At 41.5% G+C, this 19,328-nt stretch overlaps 2 protein-coding genes across 7 annotated transcripts in view; both read right to left on the reverse strand.

Annotated features, from left to right (window-relative positions):
* Positions 1-1,012, reverse strand: part of pex11b (peroxisomal biogenesis factor 11 beta) — a 5,201-nt gene extending 4,189 nt beyond the window's left edge. Inside the window, exon 1 of the mRNA XM_035633360.2 lies at positions 798-1,012. Within this exon, the coding sequence (XP_035489253.1) occupies positions 798-853 (56 nt within the window). The 5' untranslated portion in view covers positions 854-1,012. The remainder of the gene's footprint in view (positions 1-797) is intronic.
* A 2,181-nt stretch (positions 1,013-3,193) lies between these two features.
* Positions 3,194-19,328, reverse strand: part of smad10a (SMAD family member 10a) — a 43,196-nt gene continuing 27,061 nt past the window's right edge. For 4 of the 6 annotated variants that reach the window (XM_035633357.2, XM_035633356.2, XM_035633353.2 and 1 more), the window contains 8 exons: positions 18,924-19,136; positions 18,498-18,755; positions 18,131-18,232; positions 17,949-18,002; positions 11,930-12,113; positions 10,577-10,745; positions 10,147-10,285; positions 3,194-7,951 (listed from right to left, as the gene is read on the reverse strand). In XM_035633357.2, the coding sequence (XP_035489250.1) occupies positions 7,740-7,951; positions 10,147-10,285; positions 10,577-10,745; positions 11,930-12,113; positions 17,949-18,002; positions 18,131-18,232; positions 18,498-18,755; positions 18,924-19,136 (1,331 nt within the window). In that variant the 3' untranslated portion in view covers positions 3,194-7,739. The remainder of the gene's footprint in view (positions 7,952-10,146; positions 10,286-10,576; positions 10,746-11,929; positions 12,114-17,948; positions 18,003-18,130; positions 18,233-18,497; positions 18,756-18,923; positions 19,137-19,328) is intronic. The other 2 variants (XM_035633354.2, XM_035633355.2) reach the window with 2 other exon arrangements.

The following is a 19,328-nucleotide window of genomic DNA, read 5'->3' on the forward strand; positions in this document are numbered from 1 at the left end:
CAACCGGGCCGCTGCATTCTGGATGAGCTGCAGAGGTTGGATGGCACATGTCGGCAGACCAGCTAGGACGGAGTTGCAGCAGTCGAGGTGTGAGATAACGAGCCTGCACCAATACCTGCATCGCCTTCTCGGTGAGAAACGGACAAACGTTTCCTCCTGATGTTGTGGAGGATGAATCTTCAGGAGTGGGTCGTCACTGAGATGTTGTCAGCGAAGGGCTGTTGGTCGTCCAGTGTCACACCCAGGTTCCTTACCACAGAGTTCTCAATGGTGCCAGAGAGGTCGTTGGTGGGACACGCCTTCCCATCCGACACTACTATGCAACTATCATTATTATTAGTACTAACATTGTTACATCTAAAGGTGTCAGTACTACTTTCATTATAAGAACCAGTGAGAGAGTTCGGTTACACTGCTGCTCCTGGTCTCTCTCACATCGGGGCAGATGTTCTGGTTCTGTACAGACTTCTTCCTGCAGCTCATTGTGTGAACTGTTGTTCCTGTAATATTGCGGGGTCTCCACCTCACTATGTGAAGTGCCTTGGAACGGTGTTTGTTGTGATTCAAAGTGAATTGAACGCTCTGCAGTGTATGTTCAGAGACTGTGAACAGTGAGTCTGGTTTCAGCTCTGACCGTTCACATCTGTGTATGGAAATGCTCCAAAACCTCCAGCTGACGCTCGCGTAGGTTTCATAATGTGGAAGAGCCACAGGAGCCCCACTAAGACCAGTCGTGAGGTCCCCAGCCGTGTCACAGACAAACTGTTCCCCTGAGGCAGCTCAGTGTCGCAGTTTACCTGACGAGTCGCTCCTTGGCCTGGCTCTGCGCGGAGAAGCGGAGCCACGAGTCCATGGCGGCTGCTCGGCGAACGACGACAGCCAGCTGTTGACCTGCTGCTGTTCCCGCTGGTTGGCAGCTGGACCGCGCGGTGTTGAGACGTCGTCCACACCACTGTTCTAAGGACACCAGTTCACAAGTTCCACTCTCTGACGGATATCCGCGTCAGGTCCCACCTGACCTCACCGTTTTCTTCTTCGTTGAATGACGGACTGCACCGCAGCGCCACCCGCTGACGGGGGATGGAACAGCTTCTTCATCTTTGTTTTGTTTTTTAGTTTTTTTATTGAAAATGTAGAAAACAAGTATGAAAACATCAACGTACACCATTGAGCTCTAAAGGGAACAGCCACAGAATAATCCTTCTCAACCTCATCTCAATAGATGAAGAAAATGATTTAATGATCAAAAACAAAGACTTTATTACAAATAACTAAAAAGAAAAAGAAAACACAAATACAACCAACCATAGAACGTGAATTAGAAAATAAACAATATTTTACATAAAATGTAAACATTCATATCAGCAAACATAAAAGCAGATACTGTGTGATATTAGTCAACCAGGCTCTAGTTGTGTTCAGCTCGGAACAGATGCGTTTGTGTGTTGCTTGCTGACATCCTGCCTCAAGGTGGATCTACATGATCAGTAACTCACCACCACATGTTCTGCTTATGTCCCTGCTACATACATCACATTCAGCTTCACCATCTGACTACTATTATACATGTTCCCCCACATAAACTGCTACAAACTGCAGTTGGATCATGTTGTGCATATGTGTGTCAGACAGTTGAATAGCAGTGAGTTATGGATTGGTGCTTCTTTCACTCTTGACATAAAACACTGGCGCGCTGCAGGTCAGGTCAACATGAACATGTATTGTATTGGAGCATGTGAATTCACTCCTTCACCCTTTTGTGGACAAATCCTCTTTGACCTCCCACTGGTTGCCGTAAGTGGAGCAATTTTGGCCCAATCTTCTTTGCAGAATCGCTTTAATTCATTCACATCCAAGGGGATTCGAGGTCTTCCCACAGCATCTCAATTGGATTCAAGTAAGCACTTTGAATGGCTCAAAAGAAATACAATGAAGGTTTTGGAGCACTTTAGTCAGAGGTGAACCTGCTTGTGTGCCCCTCTTGGGAAGATGCAGCACTGTTTCAAGTTTTCTCCATTTGTAGATAATGGCTCTCACTGTGGTGCACTGGAGTCCCAGAGCTTTAGAAATGGCGTTGTCACCCCTTACCAGACTGATAGATTTCTTTGGATTTGTTTCACATCTGCTCTGCATTTCCTTAGTTTTCTAGGCATCATGTGTGAGTCCTTTTAGCTTACTTCAAATTGCCAGACATGTTCTATTGAAGTGATGTTTAGAATGAACAAGTCTGCCTGGGTGTGGCTCGTTGAACTCAATTGAACCCAATTATCAATTCAATTTGGTGAATTGGTTGATTTAGAAAAAGACAGGGAAATTTCTTTTTTCACTTTTGGCCCAGTAAGTATAATTTTAAAACAGTGTTTTAAGTTTACTTTATCTATTTTTGTCAAATATTAAAAATTATTTTTAATGATCTGAGAAAACAGCACTATGTGTCTGGGGCTGTGTGGGAAGGACTGAGTGTGTGTTGATTGTGGCCTGTCCTTCTCTGCGCTGGAGGAAGAACCCTATGGTTGGATTCGGATTGTCCTTCCTATCTACTAGTCCTTGACCTCAATGGAAAACGTCATGACGTGAAGGAAAGGTGTAAAGGACGATTCATAGGACTTAGAAAAAGCTGACAGCACTGCTCAGAGAATCCTACTCATAGACTGTATATCGACACTCCACTTACAATAAACTACGTCATTATGCGACGGCCGATGTTGTTGATGCGTCTGCCGTGGAGACACTACACATTTCTGAAGATGGACTACAAAATGCAATGGGCCAATAGCTGTACTGTCTCCCACATGTATCTGCTCTAAACGGATAGTTCAATGCCTGCAAATAGGTCCTCAGTTTTCATTATGAGTGATAAGTATGTGGGATGTGTTTCACTTCTTCCTCTGCAGTCACACTGACACTGTGTGTGTGTGTGTGTGTGTGTGTGTGTGTGTGTCAGGGTTCAGAGGTGAGAAGTCAGGTGTGTTGATTTGTTTGTACAATTTGAATGTGATAGATAATCTATAATCCTATTTATATGCTATTCATATGTATTTACATAATGGTGCATTACATACACACTGTAATGTAATTGTAAAAGCTTTGTGTGTATTTAGACAGTGGGTGAAGCATGTTGGAATGCTGTTTGATGGGCTTCTCTGACAGCAATATTTATATCAACACAGTCTGTATAAATATGACAACAGCATTTGTTTTTCCTTTACTTTATTTAATATCCAGTCAACATTACAAGAGCAACACGTTTACAATAAAATAACTACGAAATAAAAATAACAATATTCTAATATAGCCAATTCAGTTCCTTACTACATATTTTCAATCTTGTTTGAGTGTCAGAATAAAACTATGTAATGTTGTATGAATGGGATGGTGTTTGAGTTTTTCTGTTTGTCTCGCATTACAAACTGGAATGATAAATGCATTATCAGGGATTTTGGTTTGGGATGAAATCCAGAAATGTTTCACATTGTGTCCTGATCATGTACACTGAGATTAAAAAATAATAATTTTAAATTATATAATCCAAACCTTTTTTTAAGATGTTTTATTGCCATTCATTCTTCTTCATTGTTTTCAACATTCATTTTCTTCTGAGCAAACTAAACGCATCACACAAACACAGAGAAACTGCCTCTGCCCTGACGCATCACTCTACACACTACCCATAGTGCAACTCTACAGTGTCGTGAGGACGTGTGGCTCGGGCCAGTGATGAACACTGACTGCAGCTTTAAATTCATTTTGTGATGAAGATAGTTGTTGTCATCATCATTACTGTGCTTGCATACGCTGCTGGAGAAACACAACTTCTTTCAAAGTTTGAGAATTAGAGGTGTGACATGAACAACCTGCAGTAATCTGACTCGGTATCTCCACTTACTGACTTTCAAACCACAGCCTTCTTCAGTGGATGGAGTTTGCTCACTCTTACATCTGATCATTACAACGTCTTAATTTTGTGTGCCTGAGCAAATTCCATCCGCTGATGAAGACCATGAGATGTGGCTGGAAGCCCAAAAAATAGTTACTGAACCTTAAATATTTAAAATCCTTTGTCACACTTGTTTCAGAGCATTTCCAGATGCGCTTTAGATGCACTTGAGTTTTGACCAGGTATTGTCTATGTGAAAGGTCTTTACACACTGAGGACTTGACGAAAAAACAACACAAAAATGATAAATACTTGCCTGCAAGTATTTTGCATCAAAACTATTCATACTGGCAGGAAGGTTCAAACTGATCTGCATCAGCTCATTCTTTAGTATCGTCTTCAATCCAGTGATGATACTCCACAAAAGCGATTTACCTATTTACAAGGTAGTGTAAGAGTCCATTGCCTCCATCATGGACCCTGTTCAGAACATATTTGCGGATGTGGGTGGGACAATTGTGTGTGGTTGCTTGGGCTGCTGTGGCTCAGGATATAGAGGGTTGTCCACTAACCAGAGGGTTGGAGGTTCAATACACTGCTTGTGGAGTGTCCATGATCATCTTGTGGACAACTGTCAATTCAGCAGTCTGCCCCATGATTCTGGTATTGTGTACTGAACTGGACAGAGAGAAACACTGTATTTATACTGTATGAGTAGTAATTTACTCAAACGTGAAATGAAATATTCTAATATTTTGAGATGTTTTTTTCCAGCCGTAAGCCGTTATCGAAATTTTAAAAATACATGAAATATTTTATTTTACATATTATTAGTTTAGGATATATTTAATTTTCACTTTGTTAAATATTAGTATATATTTAAAAATTGAACATTTTCATTATACTCATTTAAATTTTTTGAGCTGCACCTGTAGAGGGAATTGGAATGTAACCTCTGCTGGTTGATAAGACCTATCAGCCTCTGAGTCGGCAGAGGATCTGGACCCCACTGACCCAGAGCATTGTCTGGCTTCTGTCTGAGGTCAGTTGTTGTGTAGCCTGAACTACTATACTGCAATGATCGGTGTATGTCATTTATCATTATCATTATTATTAACAGTGTGAAAGCCCAATAAAATCAACATCAAAAAAGGCTTTTTTGCTGTGTAACTGGCTTTCTGTGTAAAATACTCATTACAAAAATATTCATCAGTGACGTGAGAATTTATCGAAAGAAAACAAACACCCCCAGTGTGTAAAGACCTTAAGGGGGAAACCCCCGCCCCTGCACACAAACGTGCGATGCAGTCCTGCCATGGGGAAGCAGCATGCAAACCATAGATGCAACAATCAACCCATGTGTGGAGTATGGAGGATTCACATTTTGTGTGGTCCACAACATTTTTTAATTTGGTGTATACTTCATGTGATAATTGCTATTTAAATTGAGTGGGGTTTTTTTCAGTGCACACTAGCTCAGCTGAACATGCAAACATTGGGACATTGTCTCCAAGCAAGCAATAACATGTACAGTATCTGTGAATAAGGGGTGTTTTCCTGGGTTTCATTTAGGCTTCCCTATTTCCCTTTAGTTAGTATGGAATACAATTTGGAAATAATTAGGACCAGAAAAAACCCTCCTCTTTGGCATAGTGTGAGAAGGACCTGAGGAAGTAGCACAAGCTCACAGAGAATCCCCTGATGAGCTGTCAGGTGAACAGCTTGCAGGTACCAACTCTATCACCTCCAACTAGTGACGTGATGAAGTGGCTGCTTGTTGTCAGTTGTCTGAATCAATAGTGAATCACTAACAGAACGAAGCAACGTGCAGGCCCCGCCTGCAACGCATTTCTGGACACATCATGGAGCTGATTTGATGTAATGAATTGTGATTTGATTGTAGAGCGATCAGGATGATGATGAAGATAATGATGGTGAATTTGCTCATTAATTGAGAAAGCCTGCTTGAACATTTCCCTGGGCAGAGCAGAACAGATAAATATGACATGTACTTGTGTAGTCCATGCTTAGATTAAGATAGTGCCAAGCGTACTCATATTTTACACTCACTAAAGACTAAGGCAATAAACAATACTACTCAGGTATAAACCAGTTTGAAAGGCTGATACCTGAGGGGACCACAGAATATCATCTACAAGTTCTGAACAGCTGAAAGCCGAATCACAATGTGCAACATCAATCTTCATGTGAACAAAGACAAACGTGCGTCTGTCTTACAATCCAGTGTTGGTGCATCTACAACTGACAACAAAGGGCACAAATCACAAATATGCATATGTTAATGGTGATCTTTGTAAAGCAACTGAATCAGATGATATGTGTCTCTCAGTTTCGTGACAGAGTCAAACTACACATGTCACCTCACCAATCCTTTCCTCATCTCTGAATTCAGATCAACAGATCATGTTCCCAGTGAGGCAAAGGTTCAGTCATGTCTGGTGTCTCCATCCACATGGTTCAGTCAGCCTCGCATCGTCGACCACGTTTCCTGCCCTAGTGCTGCAGGCCCTGTGTCATTCAATTTACTCTGCTCTAATTTATCAATTATTCTGATCTAATTGAATTGAAAATGTGAAGAATAATCTTTGCTTGAAACCTTTAGCACCATTTAAGTAGCACAAAACCTTATTAATTTAGCTACAATTCACTGTTTTATGGTCAAAAAGCCATGTGACAGAATCAACACAGATCAAGGGTCAAGACATCAGTGGTGTTGTGTGATCTATACTCAACAGAGAATGTTGGTCCCTCTGCAGACTGAGCATGGACAAACACACAAAGCCACTAGTGACAGATGAACTGCCAGTCACATGTCTAGAAGAGATGATCCCAATTGGTCAGATCAGAGAACAGAAAGGCACAAATGGAGTCTGATGTTTGGTCTGAAGTTACTGTGTGGAGACTACAAGTTCCCAGAAGCCTCTTCACAAATACCAGTGATCGTCTGACAGAACGTTCCCTTACAGTCCGACTGCAGACCTGAGTGAAGCGATGAACAAAGCAGAAAACTGGACTGAGATTTTGCACTGTACTGATGAGGTATTTTGTCTTTGGTGATTTCCACCAACTATTTGGTTACAAACAGGGTCGTACTGTTTAGAGAGGAACAACAACACTATTTTAAAGCGAAATGTTTTTGGCTTTTTAGGCTTTGGTACAAAAATAATAGTCTTAGCTGAGCGTAACAAGAGGGTCACAAGAGGGTTAACAGTTTGAGTTGGACATAGAGTAAAGAGTGCAGTACAAGCACAGAGATTGACTTCGGTAATCCATACTTCTACATCACCTCTGCTGTTGATAAGACATGAAGAGAACTTCATGTTATAGTTATTTGTCTGGAGTGATAAGTGGATGACACAATCTGTACATTTCTGTGTCTATTCCATGAGTGTATGTGGAGAACCCTCCTACAATGAGAGGAAATCCAAATGCATATAGGGGAACTGGATTTCTGAAACTCATCCCTGGATTCCTACAGTGCATACAAATATCTTCAGTAGAGACAAACTCAAAATCTTTACCTTAATGGACCCAACTCTCTTGCATTTGACTTAAGATTGTAGAGTAAAGCATTACAACAGTCCCAATTACATCAGCATGTGTATGTCTGTTACAGCTACGGACCTTTGGGTTTCAGTGTGTGCATGTGTGTGTATGTCTGAGAGCATTGATTGTTACAAGCATAATGTGTTGTTGGTCATTTCATTTTTCTGTGTGTCTCTGATAGATTTGCTGTGTGTATCAATAAGCATTTTTGGCCTGAAGCAAAAATAATCCAATGGTGTTTCTGTGTGTGCACATTCATAAAATCCTGATTGGAATTTGAACACAGTCGTGGTCTTCAGTTAGCAGGCCCTGGGTCTGCCAAAGGCATAGTGTGCAACACCTCATCCAGAAGTTGCAGAGCACGGTGCAGGTGGACCTCCACCCAGCAGGGGGTGTGTTTGATGCTCTGCCGAGGGTAGTCAGGCCCCCAGCCCTTCACGAAGCTGAGTCGCAGGATACACAGTCGCCTGAGGTCGTCCACACCGATCCCCGCTGCTGCAGACAGACCTGAAATCACACAAAGAGCGTGTGTAGTGGAGCTTATAGTCACAGCACACTCAGTTGTACAGAGGAGTTCACACTGACGCCCACTGTCATGGACTGAAAGGTCCTCAAGCTCCACGTAGTCACCGCTAACAAAAAAGCACATGTATATGGACTGTAAATGCACTGTATTTATATATAGCACATTTTTCTAGTCTTATCCACCACCCAAAGACACATTCAGCCATTCACACAGCGCTGCTTCTTCTATCACATACATACACTGCCAGCAGCCGCCAGAGGCTATTATTAGGGTTAAATGTTTTGCCCCGGGACACACACATTGATAAATGGACTGTATTTATATGGAGCTTTTCTAGTCTTGTTGATCACTCAATGTGTTGACAGTGCAAGTCACATTCACACACATTCATACAGCACTGCCATTTACAGCACAGTCATCACAGGCAATTTGGGGTTAAGTGTCTTGCCCAAGGACAGTACAGCATGCTGTCAGGCGGAAGGCAGGAATTGAACCATCTGCCTTCTAGTTAGTGGATGACACTCTCTACCTCCTGAGCCGCACATTCATGTTAATGTTTGTCATGTCACATGTTAGTGGATGTTACAAACTTAAATAACCTTCACAGGTAAAGAAACATGAGCTTCTTGTTGCTGTGTATTGGATTTCTGGGAGGCCTATATATCTTACTACTGATAATATCTAGGCCTGTTGCAGTATTGTTTTTGATACTTTTGATACTGCTGCAGTAACCGTCATAAAATATCAATACAGTACATAAATTTCATGTGCTATAAAATTATTTTAAAAGTTTGAAGGTTAGTAAATGTCTGTTAATGCCAGTGTTGTCATTAAGTGGGGGACTTTTCAGCAGGGATATTGGTCGGCATTCAGCATAATTTGTAGGCGCTAAAGTGCAAGTGGTTATTAAATGCTTAAGCACTCGCCACTTGTTTCTGTCTCTTATGTATTTTGTTATTCCTGCAAAACTCCTAATTGACATAGCGCCGGGCCGCCGTTACCTCCGTAGGTAGATGTCTGGGTGGCTGGCATTGCATCGTATAATGGCCGATGCCTAATCCTCAGACGCGATGTCATGTTTGTGGCATTTCCCTGGATCACATGAATCCCTCTGCTTACCGTAACAGTCGGGAGCAGGGGATTGTTTTCACACCGTCAGTGTGTGTGTGTGTGTGTGTGTGTGTGTGTGTGTACAGAATATGTGCATGGACAGATTTCCACCAATTTCCAACATTATGAAACTGGCAGGACCTTTATAGCAGGGGCCATCTGGATGTTCTGGATAAATCCAAATGGAAGAAGTGCAGAGCGGCCTTCCGCCTCACGGCCGTCGGCCCAACTGGTGTTTGGAAGCGCGGTTTCATTCTTTCATGTTTTGTTTTCTTGTGCCTGGTAACATTGGTCTGCTAATGGAGTGCTAGCTCATCTGTCTCACGTACCAAAGGTTGTGAGTTCGAAGCCAACCTGTGACACATGACCTCATATATATATATGTAGTGTATATAAGCAATAGTATGTACAACGCTCATGCTGGGTTGGCATCGCCCATGTAATGCATTTCTTTTCTTTTTTTGTTGTTTGACTCTGCGGTGGGCATGACGCGATGGCATAACCACAGTATTGCAATAACTGCGATAGCCCTAATAATACCTATAATGATAATGTAAGTAAAAAACAAAGTGCACAGAGGTAAAAAAGTATAATGCACAAGACAACAATCTGATACAGACATGCCTTATGACAAATATTTTATTATGATATCTCTGACAGAGACATAAGAGTTATTTTAGAAGAAATTGTCAGAAAAAATGAAATGAAAAAAAATGTTAACAGCTAAATTTTTACCAGAAAAACAGGAGTTGCAGGACTTTGATCAGCCCTGAGTCATGTCTGCAGGCTTCGTCAAAAGCTGTACACTGCCACAGCAACCTCCACCAAGAAGCCAACTCTTACCGCTTCGTAAATAAAGTTTAAATGCTGTGAGTGCTCAATCATCACTCACAGGACACTTGTGTAGTGATCTGTCAGTGACAGAATCAAAGGGGACAGAGGCAGGATTTAGTGAGATTTCTTGTCTTTGTATTTTCTGGTTGGTTGTCCCCTTCGTCTTGTACCATTTCAAACTGGATTCCAGTGTGTGTGTGAGAATGTCAAACAAAGTCTTAACAACACTTACTAACTGCAGGTGCGATGCCTCCAACACTGCCTGGACCTGGAATATTTCCTGCCACAGCAGCTGCCTGTGCAGCAGCTGCAGCCTGAGCCGTCGCTGCCTGCTGCTGCATCTGTCTATGGCACTGTCGCAGATCAAACACCTAAACAACACATGCAGCTTAAATTACAACAGCGGGAGAGGCAATTTGAAGATCATAGTACCATTCATGCTTGACAACAAAGACACACTCTTATTTGCAACTTAAAATTATAATTTTAAACAGAAATGTGACTTTGGTTCAATGTCAGAGTGTCCTGTAACCTGTGAGCATCATGCTTAATGCAGAACCTGTTTGTGTGTGTGTGTGTGTGTGTGTGTGTGTGTGTGTGTGTGTGTGTGTGTGTGTGTGTGTGTGTGTGTGAGAGAGAGAGAGAATGAGCTGGTTTCACACCTTGATATAAGCTCCAGGGTAGATCTTGTGCACAGCATCCCCTGGTGCTCGGCCTGCCTCTCTGTCGAGATAGTAGCTCTGTACAAACACAGCGTGGTCGCTCATACAGCGCATCCACACATCGCCCTCACCACGACACTCCAGCTGCACGCCTTTACCAATGTGTAACCTGCAACACAGATCAAACACAGGTGCAATTATTCGTTGTTCCACGATTTGTCTAATGTAAAAAATAGATGGAGTAGTGATGGTTCTGACAAGGTCAATTCACCACTGTGGGACCACATCAGAGAAGTAACTTGGGATTTTTTACATTTAAAACAAATATCATGTCTTTGTCATGTATTTTTTATTTTAACAGGAGTTAATATATTGTCAAGTTCAACGGAAGCTGAGGCAAATTATGGGGATCCCAGCCTTAGCACATATTACTGAATATCACACAGTGAATATTTCACCTACTTTCTACACGTCTTGTAACCTTTATAATGCCCTGTATTTTATGCTTTTATATCTCGTATTCCTTTATTCATTCTCTCTGAAAATAGTTTAAATTTCTTATTTTATTTGTACAGGGGCCCCTTCTTGGACTTGGTATGCTTCTTACACAGATCTTGTTGGACAGTAGTCCACACCTTTCTGGGGGCTGCACCAGGCAACTTATGAAACGTTCTAAAATGGGCCGTGAAGCCACTTTATAAGATGATTGAGCAGAAATGCGGCAAGACTGTCTCAAATAAAAGTGTCATTTCCCAATGGTTGTAGGTTTTGCAGCGCTACTGTTATTTTTCATTTTCACAGTATATAAAGGCAGGACACAGGGTGAGCTAAAAAATCCCAACTGTTAGAGGTAATTTCAGTGTGTTGTCTGTAGTCATCTCACACACTTTAACCATATTAACTATTTATGAAAGCAAACAATCAAGCAAATTAAAATTAATAAATAATACATTATAATACTTGATTCATATGGTGTTTCAAATAAAAATGAAATTAAGCACATTTAAGTTTCTTAACTCTAAAAAACCCTCTCTGTTCCACAAATTTGCATATTTAGAGTTTTTTTTCCAAGAAAGAACACTGGAGTAACCATTGTATTTCAGCAACTTTTCTAACTTAGCTTGTAAAATCCACCTAGCTTCTAAAGGATTAGTTCATTATCTATGTGTCATGTGAAACTGTGGTTGTCTGAATCAGTGTTTTTAAAATTATCATTGGTTCACTACTGTTAAGGTGGAAATGCTAAGGCGTGAGGCTGCTTATTTCACTCATTTGTCTTGTATTCAAAATGTCATACGGACATGTTAACAAAGTTAAAAACTAGAATTTTACTGGAGGGTGACATTAATTCACCTGGCTCTCTCACTGGCATCTGTGCGATGGACGTTACTCAGCTGGCCGAGGCAGAAGCGATCACCTCCCGACGGGTCAACATAACCATCCACTGTCACTACAGGGCAGCTGGAGGGCACCTTGAACATCTCACCCACCTGAACGTCCATTTCAAAGTAGGAGATAGAGCACCAGAACTCTGGTCCTGCAATGACAAACATACCGAATCAAGTGGTTGACAGACAGGCAGTTAGCAAAACTCTGGCTCAGACTAAAACAAGTGTTGCATTTATCAAGTTTGGTACCATTGCCTCTAAAGCTCGGTCACCACAAGTCTTTAGACAGGTGCATGGGACATGTAATAGATTTAAATTGTTGGATCTAAAAGAGCAAGCAGATGAGTGAGAGGGTGGAGCAGATCGGCTAGATATGTAGGGGCTTGATGGTGTACAGCATATACAATTTTGAACTGAATTCTGTATGTGATAATGAGCCAATGAAGAGAAATAAGTATATAAACAATAAGAAACCATCTATGTGACCTAGTGAGAAGTCTAGCTGCGACATTCTAGATTGCTTTCAGATGATTTACGAAAAGGGGAGAAGAGTGCAGTGTTTCTCCTATATGCATCCAGCAGCTGCGAGGAGATTGGGCTCCGTCTCATCTAGGGATGGGTAACGAAACCCGGTATCAAACGGCCCTAGGGGCCGTAGTATTGATAAGCTGTAGTATTAATAAGCTATGACGTTATCGGTGCTGATAACGGTATTGAAGAAATTAATGCATTTGTCTATGATGAATTTTTGCTATTCCCAATCCTGATGAGAGATCTGTGTCTGTGTCGCAGCCTGAATGTGACAGATAAAGTGTGGTAAATAGCAGCGCTGTATGAATGTGTGTGAATGTGACTTGTGACAGTAAAGCACTTTGAGTAGTCAGTAGGACTAGAAAAGCTCCATATAAATACAGTCCACCATATTCAGGTGGAGAAATTAACAGTTTTTCTCCTCCACCTCAAGTATGTTAAGCTAGCAGGAGCCCACGGAGAAAAATTTAATTGTGCAAATATAGGTTAATAGCATACATAATTGCAATGCAGCAGCCATAATGAACTATCCCACACCTCCCTCTACTTCTGCTGGTCCAAGTCAAAGACAAGCCCCAAGCCCCTTCACAGCTGCAGCAAGTGGGAGGATGACTGAGGAGAGGTTAAATGACAGAGGAGAGGGTAAAAGAGAGCCACATCGCTGTGACCCTGGTTACAGGGAAAGATCTACAACCATTTAAACAGATTCCAATGGCTGTAGCAATACTCAAAAACTCTGTCTTATCCACGTTGAGCTTTAAAATATTACGAGTGTCCAAACTCTGATATCTGTGTAACAGTCTAGGAGCATATAATTGATATTGTAGTTTTCTCTGGACCCCAGCCCCACCTGACCAGTGATGACATGTATAGTCGCACATCATCCTCAAACCAATGGTTGTCCAGATAACAATATGAGCTTCATAGATAACTGGCGCACCTTCTGGAGAATTCCTAGTCTGATGAGGAGAGACGGCATTCATCCTACTTTGGATGGTGCAGCTCTCATTTGTAGAAACCTGACTCAGTTACCTAGACGGTCAAACCCCTGACAGTCAAGAGTTGGGACCAGCAGAGTTGCAGTCTTACATGTTTTCTGCGCTTCAGCAGTCGCGCCCACAACACCCCATTAAAACTGTTTATGCCACCCTGCCAATTCAACTGTTTAAACTTATTACAGCAGGTGTCCATCAGAAAACTGTAAGGAAATTTAAGGAAAAAATTCCATTGTTATTTACTCCACGTCATGTGTCAGTACGGTGCAGGAAAGTTATCAAAACTTTACTTCCACACAAATTGATGATGTTGTTGATAGTGCAGCAGCCTAACTATGTTCCACACTTGACACTGTCACCCCTCTGAAAAAGAAAACAGTCAAAGAGAGGAGGACAGCTCCATGGTACATTGCACAATCACGTACTTTAAAACAGACGTCACGTAGGTTAGAAAAGAAGGGGTGTTCCAATAATCAAGATTATTCTCACCTTGATTGGAAAAGTTTAATAACATATAAGAAAGCCCTTCGAAATGCCAGAGCCACATATTATTCTTCACTAATAGAGAAAAAGCACTGTAGTCAGGCTGACAGAGAGTAGAAGCTCTACTGAACAGTCTATTACTCCAACTCTTATTAGCAATGATTTCATGAGCTTCTCTACTAAGAGGATTATTACCATCAGAGAACAAATTAATCACTTTCATCTAATAGCACAGATACACTGTCCAATACAGTAACCTCAGAACTAACAGTATCGCCTATTTTATATCTAGACTGCTTTCCCCCCCCATAGATCTGTCTGAGCTGACTTCATTGGTCACTTCATCCAAGCCCTCAACCTGTCTTTTAGATCCTATTCCATCAAGGCTGTTTAATGATGTATTAACTTTAATTAACAGTTCCATATCAGATCAATTTATCTCTATAAACAGGCCACATACCAAAGGCCCTTAAGGTGGCAGTAATTAAACATCTGCTCAAAAAGCCATAATTGGTTATGTAAATAATCAAACTATTGAAAGTGTTCAATAGTTTGCTTGAAGATTTTCAGTCAGGATTTAGAAAACAGCATAGTACAAAAACAGCACTGCTGAAGGTTCCCACAACCTTCTCATGGCCTCAGACAGTGGACATGTTCATATTCTCGTCCTATTATATCTTTATCTATAAAAGCCAGATGCAGGTAGGTAGAAAAACTTCAGGATTGTCTTAAAGACATAAAGGCCTGGATGACTTATCATTTTTTACTTCCATATTCAGACAAAATTGAGGTCATTGTATTTAACACCTCAGAGAAACATTATCTGAGCATATAGTCCCTTAGATGGCATAACTTAAGCCTCCAGCTCTACTGTGAAGAACCTTGTAGCTATTTTTGACCAGGACATGTCCTTTGATTCACACATAACCAAGTCTCTAGGAGACTATTATTTTTGCAACCAGTGGAGTCACCCTCTTACAAGCTTATAATTGTTGACGCTTTTCAAACATTAAAATATAAAAAAATTAAATAGATCATTAATTATAAACCTTACAAACTCCGGTGCCCATGCTCTGCCATCCCTTTTTTTTAAACTTTTTTTTAAAACTTTATTTTTAGAGAAACAAAGATACAATTGAACATGTTGGAACAAAACTGTTGGTCACCTATACATTTACATTATACTGATAGAAATACATGCCAGATCATACAGTAATGGATCGGTGAAGATCCTGTGATCGATTTCTCCCAGTACTGCAAGTATTTATCAATCCGTACATTCAGCGAAAGTCATTCTCTCCATATTTTGAACAGCAGGTACAATATCTATCCAGTCGCCATCCCTACTTTTATAGAAATTCAAATTTTTTTTATTGACTGTCAACCGCCAATGCACAATACCAGGATGTACAGTAAGTCAAGTCAAGTTTCTTTATATAGCACATTTCATAGCATAGACTTAATGTGCTTCAAGCATCAAGTGAGCTTTAAGCTCTGCTCAGATGCATTGAGACCCGATCACTCAGACGACATTGGGAGGTGGTCTGGGATGAATGTGGCCACATTCTTTTAGCAGTCTGAACAAAAATGTGTACTGGGCCACATTGCAAAAACCACCTACTCAGTTGACGTCTTCTAACAGAATGAGTCATTCATTCATTCAGTTGGTTCTAAAATCGTGTAAGCTGTGTCATCATCTAAAATTTTCCACGAAGATAGATATTTGTCAAACATCTTGGCCAGTTTGATTTGCCTGGAACACACCAAGGAACAGACCCAGTCTATACTTTATGGATTTCTTCTTCTTTTAAATTCCTGCAGACCAGGAACGGGAAGTGCATTACAACCTGCCACTGGTTGAGAACATACACATTTGGTCGCATTCTAATTCCAGGGGTAAACAGGCATACTAAGAGAAGTCCACTTGTAATCCGATCACCCAAAACACATTCTAATGCCAGATATGAACAGGGCTTTAGCTCATTCTCACTTAACTCTGTGCAGCACCATACTTCTGAACTCAGAAGCTCCGCCGGCCGGCCGCGAGCCGCGAGCTCCGTCGGCCGACCGCGAGCTACCCCGGCTTAGATCTTGTCTATAGTCATACAGGATGCTGAGATACCTTGAAAAAAATATATTTTTGAATTATGCATGACATAATTTTCTAACTTTTTGTGTGGTGATAGCTTGTAAAGTGTGTTTTCAAACTATATTTTTTTGACCTTGATCTTTGACCGATCTGCTCCAAAAGTTAATCATCAAGTAATATTCCCACCAAATTTGATGAAAATTCATTAATTTGTTGTTGGGTTTGCAGTGCGGTTGTCACGATACCAAAATTCTAGACTTCGATACGATATTAGTATAAAAAAGACAATACTCCCCTTTAATAACAGTAACAAGTAAAAAGGTCCTACATTTTCCTATATGCTTGTAGTGTTGCCTTTACTTTTAATTGTAGAAATCATAGTATTTTGACAGCATGGTGTTAGTACTGAAGCCCGTCAGTTAGGGGAGTGGGAGAGTGTTTGGGGGAAACACTGGGATTTCCCAGGTATCGGTGTTTGCCCAGTATAGACTGTATGTTCTCCTGCTGTGTGTTCTGTGTGCGCCTATTCCGTGTTGTTGTTCCGCGTTGGACTTAATAAACGCCTGACCAACACTGGACCTATGGCCTACTGTCCATCTGTATGATAGCTACAGTACTTTAACTGACTCCCTCCCCCCAAGTCCAGCGGGTTTGTTGCAGGAAGTGAGTCTCTGTCAGTGTATGAGAAATAAAAAATGTCCCTGTTCATACAACGTTACTACGTCGTTGTCCTCCATTCTTCAAAACAAACATTAAGCCAAATTTGTGGTGTTTCCTCCTCTGGTCGACACCGATTAGTATCTCAGTCACGCCATCTACACTTTTGATCAACGATGTTGCGCTATCCCCTCTTAAAAATACTTTACGTGCCTGATATCAACACCATTTAAAAAAAGGCTTGTTGGAGTCTTTCACCAAACAGCACTCTGACCCTTTTCCTTTTCTACTTTCCTTGGTACTTCTCAGAGACTCAGGATGGTGGTCACTCGGTAATGCCGAGTCAAGCCAAGTCGAAGGAAAATCAGCATTAAATCGGGGCATGAAAATCAGCACTCGATTGCTTCGTGTGAACTACCAACGACGCAATCAAAGTGACTCACCGAGGCCTCGCCGACGTCTTTCAGATATATAGCAGGCTAAATATCTGGACACGTCGGGGAACCATCAGGGAACCCATCTCCTGCAGTGTGAGCTGTGATGTGACAGACAGTGAGTGTGTCAACCTGGAAACACGGGGGAAGCACTGTAGCACAACACGCTTCACACATTCTTTGCCTTTTCCATGTTTCTGAAAAAAATCATTGCGCGGACAGGGCTTGTTTCTGTCATGTTGTGCGTTTTCACTGCAACAGATGATGAGCGTAACCGAGCTGACTTTAATCTGGAACCACATGTTAATGCGTTAAGTTATTTCTCTACATCTGCACAACACAGAGAGCGTCCGCTCAAACTACTTCTGTTTCTGACCTGTCAACATAAGAGTATCCTGCAATATATTGATCAGAGCTTCTTTTTGACGTTTACCGTGAAAGTGACAAACGATTCCCACTTGTCGCTTGTGTTTTCGTGAAAAAACGTACTTTGAAGACATTTCTCCTGGTGAAGGATCGTGTACTGTGTGAATCCCCGTCGCAGATGAGTCATGTAGTGTTGCACAACCACTGACAGCCTGCGATTAGATTGTGTAGTATGAACGGTACAGTGATATTACGACTTTGAAAATCATGTAGTGTTTCCAAGGCTTAACTTGAAAATCTGATTGGAGATCAGCTTGGGTATTTTCGATACTATTGCAAATGAAATTAACGTGGTATCGAAAAAGTAACAAAGTATTGATACTTTTGACAACCCTAGTTTGCAATAGTGACAGTATAATGGTCGCTAACCTGGATGATTGGACACAGAAGGAGGGAAAGAGGTTGAGGCGTGATGCTGAGACCCTGGAAAGCAGAGAGATGTGTACATTAGTCAGAAGCAGTAATATTTGTGACATAAGATCTTCAGTATAAAGAGAAGCATGCATCCCAGATTTTAAGTGAATCCTTTTACGTTTAAGAGCATGTCTTACAATGGTGGTTTGGGTGATGGAGGGGAGGTTGTTGGATACCACGCCCATTCTGCTGGGGTCCTATGGGAGTGTAGGAGGCTGTGCTGCTGCCTGTCCAAACTGCTGGATTAAAGAGAAGTAAAGAATGATCAGTGTTAACCATAGTAAATACACACACACACACACACACACACACACACACACACACACACACACACTTTGAAAAGGAAAAAACATGACCAGTGACCAGTTCATATAATTTAAACGATTAATAACTATATAATATTAGGTAATTATTGAAGTTTCCCATCCCTGAAAAGTGAAACACAATGCTGATACTGAATAAATATCTATGTATGTATCTTACATACAGTGTGTGTTAACTCACTGTGGAAGACCGCCTGGCTCTGAGAATGTTTATTGCTGCTGTATCCGTTTTGTCCATGTGAGTGAGCAGTAGATAGGGAGGGTTGTTGTGAATGGGGGGGCTGTGAGGGTTGCTGGGCAGCCTGTTGCTGAGGTGGGGGTTGTGTTGGAGTCGGTGGTCGTGGTACCGGGGTCATGACTTGAGCCTGTGGAGATGCAGCTTGGAGACGACCGTCACTGTGACCTGCCTGCATTGGCAGCATGGAACCAGAGCAGGATACTGGAAGGACAACAGTTTAGACATTAGACCAGACTTAAACTATGTGTCTGAGAGCAGTGGAGAGCTCAGTATTTGATTGTGTCTGTCTGTCTATCTAATGGAGGCTTCTAAGTATTCACTCAAGTTAGCAGAACAAGTTAGTTGAATAATGAGAAATGAGGGGCTGACCTTTGGGTGAGACAGGCAGGCTAGTGTATCTGCTGACAGGTGGGGGTCCATGGGGCTCAGAAGACAGCTGTGGGGGGGGCAGGGGCTGACCATAGCAGTCTTGAGGAGGCAGCTTCAAAGCTGTTTGATGGTCAGACAGAGGCATGCCAGGTGGGAGGTCCATCTGTATACAGTCATGGATGTATTCTTCTTTGATGAGGCTGCCTGGTGCTGCTACAAGAGGTCAGACTCAGGTCAGAAATACTGCAAATCTTACAAAAGTTAATATTGAAAATTTGCAGTGATTTACAAGCATACACAGACCTTCAATTTAAAAAAAGCACAAAATTTGATTGGGATGAAAAAGGATAGTCATGGAGTTCAACAAAATTCTCTGCTGGGACCTTTTTCATTTTTTATATAAAT

The sequence above is a fragment of the Scophthalmus maximus genome, chromosome 5, assembly GCF_022379125.1.
Source record: "Scophthalmus maximus strain ysfricsl-2021 chromosome 5, ASM2237912v1, whole genome shotgun sequence".
In the NCBI taxonomy this organism is placed as follows: Eukaryota; Metazoa; Chordata; class Actinopteri; order Pleuronectiformes; family Scophthalmidae; genus Scophthalmus; species Scophthalmus maximus.